Source organism: Solea solea, chromosome 3, assembly GCF_958295425.1.
Source record: "Solea solea chromosome 3, fSolSol10.1, whole genome shotgun sequence".
Lineage (NCBI taxonomy): Eukaryota > Metazoa > Chordata > Actinopteri > Pleuronectiformes > Soleidae > Solea > Solea solea.
The window spans coordinates 13,284,695-13,292,853 of record NC_081136.1 but is presented as its reverse complement, the minus strand read 5'-3'; the positions used below and the strand labels follow the sequence as shown (position 1 = coordinate 13,292,853).

Below are 8,159 nucleotides of genomic sequence, written 5' to 3'. Positions count from 1 at the left end.
ATCCCTCGGTGGAATAGGAATAATGGTTGAAGTTAATTGGCCGCAGTGGATTGTTCTCAGATGTGAAGCAAAACTGATACAGATGGAAATATTAGACAGAATAGAGAGAGGGGGAGAGAGAGAGAGAGAGAGAGAGAAGATGCTTGATTGGAAAGGAGGAAACTTTCCCAGAGAAAGCCATAAAACTGATTGATGACTTCCCTCGAGGAATGTTTCCCCAGGTGTGTGCTTTGTGTGTATGCATGTGTGTGTGTGTGTGTCAAGTAGTTACAGTGCACTTGAGAAATGCTATCCTTGGACGCAGCACAAGTGCAATAAAGAAAATTAGAAGGGTGAAATGGCACGTTTACGCATCAATGTCGCAGCGTTAAAACACAAAGGAGAGATATGAGTGAGCTGAGCTGCACTAATATCTGCTCAGCGATAACAGAAGTCCCAGCTAAAGTGATATAAGACATTGTCGTCGTGCTTGATAATTCTCTGCAGGTGGTCCTTGACAGGTGTGCAGTGCTGCCAATGTTTGAGTCCTGCAGCGAGGGAACGTGCTGAGACTCAGATCATAATAAAAAAAAAGCACAGAGGTGTAATTATAAAAGTCAACATTAAGCCACCGTGACAGAATAAGAACACATTTCACAATACATGGGTGTCTATTTGATGGATTAGTGAGGGAAAGTGCTCCAATATGGTACTTATACATACTTACTTTAGTCTAATGATCAGATATGGGCATTGAAAAGCAATATATGGAAATTATATTAATCTACATCATTGCAGTCTGCATTTTCTTCTCATTTACATTTAAATGCTCCCATAAAAAAACATAATGTGACATAATGGGATAATGTGCTGTTCTGGAAAAATGGTTGTAACTCTGCCTAAAAGAGAAAGGTTTGCAAAACACATGAAATGTAGAATGACATTTGCTAAAATACATTTTTATTTCGAGACAAAACTAAGAAAAATAATCCGTATATAAATGATATTCAAAGGAGCAAAGAAGAAAAAAAAAACAGTGTTCCTCAAGGATCTATTTAAGGACATGTTACTATTCAGTCTATAGTGTATGATAGTGATCAATCAGACAATCACTCCAACAATATTTTAACCAACTACAACAGCAAAGATTTAGATATTTAAAATGAGTCACACAAACAATATATATTTTCCTCCATATGTATTATTAATACTTAGCCCTAATGTTTTTCCCCAGGTTAATATAATAATCTGGAAAAAATATTTATAATCTCCCAAAGAGCAATAAAAGAAATTTAAGAGATTGTGCACAAACAGCTATCGCTATATAGCTAGTAACTGCTATTAAAAATCTTTGTGAGTTGAATATTAATTGCTAAATTATCTATACAAATATATATCTAATGACTATTGGTGTACCTCAAGGATCCATGTAAGACCCTCTTCTGTTCAGTCTACATATCAACAATTAGTATAAACAGTTTTTTTTCCCACCAGAACAATAAGTGAAAAAAATGGAAGGGAAAACTAATTAATCTTATTGAATTTGGATATGTGGGTGTTAATTTGGACCCAAATCATAGTTATGGTAAAAATAATAATAATTAAACTTCTAATTACGTGATATTGGTTGTTTTGCACAGGAAACGATGAGGAAAAATCCTTCAAGTCTATAGAGGCATATTAAATGTTGTTAATGTATGGGACTGGAGAAAAAAAGTGTCTTAGCTTTATAACGTTTATTTGGACCTTAAATACACATGTATGATGCATGTTTTAATTGTGACCTGCAGGTTTATGCATCATATCTGATTATGTATACATAGAGATCAAGTTCCCTCAGGCCCTTATTGTTTACAGGGGGAAGGAAATTAAGTTATAATTGAAGGTAATTATATGTAAATTTGACCTATTACCTCTGGACAGTTTGGATTGAACTGTTCTTCCTCTTAACAAAGAGCAAAGATTTATTTTTTTATTTTTTTATGATAACTATGATGAATTCTGTTGATGCAGCACGGATGTCTTTGTGGAAAAAAAAAAACAAAAACTCTTCACTTAGCTCTTTGGCTTTTGAAATGACTTGGCAAAAAAAACAAAAGAAAACAAAACAAAAAAACACAATAGCAGTGTGGAAAATGGTCCTGGTTTCCATGAATACTAATGCAGTGTTTTTGTTTTCCACGCTTCCCTCACTGTGTCTCTGGCACAAGTGTTGACAGGCGCTGGATGGAGATGGTGAACAGACTGTTGTTGTGCGCCGCAGCAAAAACAACCAACACACACACACACATAAAAAACAAAGTCACCAATTAACCTGTTGTGTTCAAAGAGCAAAAGTCAAGAGTCAAATGTCCACAGTGGTTTCCCCTCTGATCCTCTACAACGCCGCAATTAAACAACCAGCAAACTTTATTGGACAAATACGTTTAATAGGCGTTAAATAAAGTATTTAGAAAGAAAGTCTTTGTCATTACGTCATGATGGTGGAGACATCTGTTAAGGTCGGGCACATTCGCCAAGTGCATCCATGTGTTTCCACACAGTGTCCATCCATTATCTCTTAACTAGCCAAAGAGTAATAACACTAAAATGCCTCTCGTTTTACTTTGGGCGCTTGATTCTTTTTTGATTTACAGTTAAATGAGGAACTCATTTGCAGGAATCAAGGGTTTCCAGTTAAATTAAAACAAAACTGTTTTATCCTGATTATTATGATTATTATTCTTAAAGAAAAAGAAAAGAAAAGATTAGATGTAGAAAGTACAAAAACAACAAAATCACTGAACGGCATGTGACCTCTGTGACCTTACATTTTAAAGACTTTGTATTTGGTCTCGTTTCTAGTCTGAGGTTTATCTTCACCATGTGTTATTTATGATTTATTGAGCAATTTTAAACAAAATGTTCACGCTCCAGCTGGACAATACATATTTTTTCTATTCTATTCTAAAAAAAAGTGAAGTGAATAATCATAAAAACAAGACCACAGCAAATTAATTTGGCTGCAGATTGAAACCGTATCCATTGATCATAGTAGTGCACAGAATAATCAGGGAAAGAAGGCTTTTTAAATGTTGCCTTTAAACCCATGGTTTAACCCATTTTGTACAATGTACATTTGTTTTTTGTATCTTAATAGATAAATAAATAAATGACCCAAAGACAAAAAATGAAACAATGGACTAACAGACAAAACAAGTGTGCCTAATGAAAGAACTGAGGGCACTGACGGTTTCTCAATATTTAATTTTCTTTTCTTCCCCACATCTTTTTTTCATTTTTGTTTTGCCTCTTTAGTCAATGTAAACTTTCAGAATCTTCCTCCTCTCATTTGATTTCAGCCTGGTTGAAATGTTGGATAAACTTTGTCACCAAGTTGTATTTGTGTCCTTTTTGTTGCTGAATAGGGCACATTTAAATAAATGGAATAAAAGTAGGATTAATACAGTGATGACAGATTTCAGAAAAGGTTTTTTAAAATGTACACAAAATCTACCTGAGGCAAATCTGACCTTACTATTTATGTTGTTGATCCTGCAACTGACACCTGTGTTGTTGAAAATATTCAGCACTAAACACAAATAACACTGAATCATTTTCATAACGATCAATTTCTTCTTTGCTCCTCAGTGCCCTCTTGTGGCCGGACGTGACTTCACCGCTGTGCTGTGGCTTTGCTGTGACTGATCAGCATCTGACCCATCTTCACCTGACAGGTAAAAAACCTGTATTTGTGATTTAAAAAGAATACATGTTTGTCACATATAATTATATTAAATTATATGGTATTAAACTGAATTTGCTGTTAGGAATAAGTGGAGGAGATTTTTTCATTGGATCGTCAAGGTTAAACAAGCAACTATGAGCACATAATTCCCCTTTTCTAATTTATTGGGAGTTCATAATAAAAAATAACAATAAATTGATTGATAGATTTGATTCTGATATTTACTTTTTGTACATAGTAATTTTAGAGTAAGAGGGAGACTTGTTTTGAGCTCGAGATGGAGTAAGTGTGAAGGGGAAAAAAAGTGCAACCACTAGGTGTCAGCATTGAGCAGGTTTGTTTTGGCCCCAGGTTTGTTGCACACATTGTTTCCAATATTTGCATGCTCCACAGCTAAGCTGACATTTTATTTTGAATAATCACTTTGTGTTCGCCGTCTTGAAAGCTGGCTTTGTAAAGTGCTTCAGGTCCAAGTCTCAACAAACAGTGACCAGTGTCAGACAGATGAGCTTTTATCCAAACCTGTCCTTGTGACATTTAACCACAAAGCTTTGCTGTTGTCATCCCAACAGTGTTTGGCTTGTTTTGCCTTGTTCTGCTTTGATTCAAGTGAGTTTCACAAACTGCACAGTCACTGCTGTCATTTTTCATGAAAAAGATTTTTCTTTAAAAAAAAAAGCACACGAGCAAAATTTACTATTAAAAACATTTTATTCGACATGAAAAACTATACATATTGCATTTCAAAATGGCAGATATATGTACCATATAATGTTGGCATAATTGTAAACATGATATAACACTGAAAGTACTCCAATATACGAGTGCGTTTTAAAAAGGTGCAACAGTTTATAAAAGATAAACACCATTTATTATAAAAAAAATAAGACACATTTTGTTAGTGTGAACAAAGTTACAATGGTCGATGTAAACCAGAAATGGTGCCGACAACAAATCTCAGGTTTGTGTCAAATTATTCATTTTCAACGGTTAAGAAGCTGGAAATGTTCAGTTTCAGTCCACAGAAGTTTCCAAACAAAAGCCTAAAGCTGAGGTTTTGTGTTGTTTTATGCTTTTCTCCTTTTAAAAAACCTAAAACGTTTTGTCTCATAGCTCTGAAGCGTCATGCGTCTTCTTTCCCTCCCTTTCCTCTTCTGTGCTGCCATCAGCTCCGTCTTCCTCTGCACTGTTGCTTGCCTTGTCCTTGTCCCCTCCTTTTCGGCCCACGTCTCCTTTCCACATCTCGTTTAGACATTCTGAGAGAAGGAGAGAAAAACACACAATCAGGATGAAGAGGAGGAGCTTTTAGGAACATACTAGATTTCCACATGGGGAAAATAAAGCTGAGTTGATTTTGATGTTTAGATTTCAGAGATTGTTTATTGTAATGCATGGACCCTAATATCGCTCTCTACTCGTTCTAGGATTTAAGTGCTTTCCCTTCATTAACTGTTTAGTTTTAGAGGAAAAAAATAGATGTTGGTTATTTTCTTCCTCAAGAACCACTTACTGGGTTTCTACATAAATGTGTGTACATATTTAGTCAAATGAGAGACAGAGTAGTTTACAATGTCTCCTACCTCGATCCGAAATCTGGAGGACGTGGCTCTCACAGAGGAAGTTCTCCAGTCTCTGGTCCTGATGATGGAAGTACCAGTCCTCCACCACCTCCTCATACTTCTCCAGCATCGTCTCACACTGCACGACACACACCAGCACGTTCACTTGTATCGCAACTTTCATTATAACACTAATTAATAGTTGGTTACTTTTTGGTTTTCAACGTGTTTTTCTATCGTTACTGAAGTTAGAAACATTCTGTTTTTCTCTTCCCAAAATCATTCAAAAGAAGACCCACGGAACCTGACCTGTTTTTTCATGTCCGACACCTCGACTGAAGGCTCGTCCCACAGCTCGTACGGCAGACCCAAATCCACTTTCACTCCTTTGTGGACTAGGTTCTTCAGTGTTGCCATGGTCTGACTGGTGCCCTAGATTTACACCAAATACCCAGCTGTCAGTTTGTTTCACAAATGAAATGTTTGCAACTGATGAAAAATGAAATGTATTTATATATCACACTATCATCCACTTCAAATGTTATAACGGGGTCAGGTCATTCAGAGAGCTTTACAAGTATAAAAACAGCACAGAAATACATTTTAAAGATAAAATACGACAAATAGCGAAGATAAAGAGTTTAAATTTATAATGCAAACAAATTCACGTCACCTTGGCATATCGAAGGCTGCCAGGTCTTTCTGCATGAACACTATACTGCAGGATGCGCTCACATATGTCGTCTAACGCCTCAGTCAGCCGAGTTTCCCTGAAACAATTCAAAGAAAGTGGATTAGTATTAAAGGGTCACATTTGACACATAAAGCTCAGTATGAGTATATCGCCTCTTTTCCCCTCCCCTTCCTCGGTTTTCCGCTTCACCCCTTTTATCCACCTCTTGTCTTCCTGCTCCAAAAGTTAAAAGCACATTTTTCTCTCCAGTGACACCAAGTGGCTGCTCAATTTGTGAATAAATAAAACATTTAAAAATATTTGACTGGAGTGTTGGATTTCTCCTTCTTTCAACACTCATGAGCCTGAACAATAATAAAATGGGGAACTGATTCATTTTTTAGGGCAGAGCATATTAATGTGTGGTTTATTCTTAAAAATATTTCATGTCACTTAAAGGTCAGAATAAGTAACATGTTATGGTGAGACTGCAACAAAGACTCCTCCACTGACCCCTCACTTTTCCAAATGTGTCAAACTACTATGGCTATCCCAAAAAGGATGTAAACAATAATGATTCATCTGTTTTCCATTCATATAAGTCAGGACAATGAAACAGCATGTATCCTGGAAGTGACCCTCAAAGTAAAGCTAAATGGAACTCAGCCATCATTAGTGTGATTGTCTACATCTGTGACCCCATCTCCCCTGTCAACATGGCTGCTGTGCAAAGGTACCACTGATTTCATTTAACATTGAATAATAGAACGCATTTCTTTCAAACAGCATTAATGAAGCTGGAGACATTTTGAAAAGTCTCATGAGGACTGATGTTTACTTGTAATATGTCGTGTTTGTGGGTGTGTCCTCGTCCCCGAGACAGAATTGAACTCACGAGGTGTTGTATTTGATCTTCCTCCTCCTCTTCCCTGTGTCCAGCACTTCTCCCACCTCCAGCACTTCTTTGGAGCGGCCGGTTTTCGCCAGAGCGTCCTGCAGCTCGACTGTGAGGAACTTACACACTGACAAGACACCAAAACAAACACGAACATGAGCCGTCCGCACGTTTGTAAACAGACACGAGCTACCTGGCGTAGCTTTCTCGTCCTACCTTCGCATTTATTTGGCAGCCTCTCGTCTTCATCTGCCGCGACGAAGCCACAGAAACAAAACAATGCCAAAACAAAAACATTCATTGCGTCAGTTTGCAGAAAAGCCGGCAGAAACGCTGAAAATGTACTGCTTCCGGAGCCACATCGGCATCTAGACCATGCGCATGCGTAATCGATGCCCGATTTTGGATTTCAGGGGAGACGGTAGATAGAAGAAAAGTCGAGCTCCTATCTCCTCAAAGAGAAAGTCGTGTACAGTATTATTTAGTGACACATTTCTCCGTGTTCAAATTGTCTGACAAAAGCTTTTACTGCAAAAACCACGTGAACTAATGAATAAGGCTGATTTGTAAGGATGTCGACATCCGATTTCCAAAATAAAACAACCTAGAGCGCAGTATCTCAGTGCGCGTTTGAAAGCACGTCTTTAAAAATAATTGAAATGCAGTTTCAGAAACCTAATAACTGTATAAATATAGTAATAGATTAAGTCTCACATTAGCACTTTTTAAATCGAAAAAAATATCAGATACTATTTAAATATTAATTGTAATTTGATTTTAACTGCATCAAATAACTATCACAACTTTGTTCCTTAATATTGTGTAATGTGTACCAGTTTTCAGGACAAGAATATGTATTTGACATGTAACTTTAATATTTTTATATTAATGCAATAATACGCACACATGACTAATATAAACTTTGACCAAATTATTTTTTAATCACTGTACAGTTTTTTCACTCTAAAATCTTTGTAGTATTGAGCCTAAATAATAGACCAGTGTTCCAAAGTAACCATATATTTAATTACATTCACAGTATTTCATCAAAAGTAATTAATTGCATTTTGAGTCATTTATATACCTCATGCATCTGCATTTATGGTGTAAAAATGTATTTTTAACCCTGTTAGCATCATGAAATATTGGATACATGTGAACATGGCCATTGTTGTTTGTGGTTTAGTAAAAGCAGAGGCTGTGTTGTGAGGTCCACTTTAATTCACATTTTGCTTTTCAGAGTTTTGCAGTTAAAAAGAAAACATCATGAGTTAATCAATCAATATTATTCATCTATAATTCATTCCAGGTAATTGAAACAGGCTT

The 8,159-nt window shown here is 36.3% G+C and overlaps 1 protein-coding gene across 1 annotated transcript; it reads right to left on the bottom strand.

The window, feature by feature from the left end:
- Positions 1 to 4,398: 4,398 nt before the first annotated feature.
- On the bottom strand, positions 4,399 to 7,214 carry cnpy4 (canopy FGF signaling regulator 4). Its single transcript, XM_058625437.1, has 6 exons — positions 7,050 to 7,214; positions 6,834 to 6,960; positions 5,939 to 6,035; positions 5,575 to 5,697; positions 5,287 to 5,404; positions 4,399 to 4,962 (listed from the first exon to the last, which is right to left on the bottom strand). Exons 1-6 carry the CDS (start codon positions 7,132 to 7,134, stop codon positions 4,814 to 4,816), a joined length of 699 nt encoding a protein of 232 aa, XP_058481420.1. The 5' UTR covers positions 7,135 to 7,214; the 3' UTR covers positions 4,399 to 4,813.
- Positions 7,215 to 8,159: the final 945 nt, after the last annotated feature.

What these genes read in the sequence shown, in the direction of transcription:
- cnpy4 (XM_058625437.1), bottom strand. Translation starts at nt 7,134, where the DNA reads ATGAATGTTTTTGTTTTGGCATTGTTTTGTTTCTGTGGCTTCGTCGCG. An exon ending in AAGATCAAATACAACACCTC is followed by an intron (nt 6,036 to 6,833) that starts GTGAGTTCAATT and finishes GAATTGTTTCAG; the next exon opens with GGAAACTCGGCTGACTGAGG. An exon ending in TGTCGGACATGAAAAAACAG is followed by an intron (nt 5,405 to 5,574) that starts GTCAGGTTCCGT and finishes TGTGTCGTGCAG; the next exon opens with TGTGAGACGATGCTGGAGAA.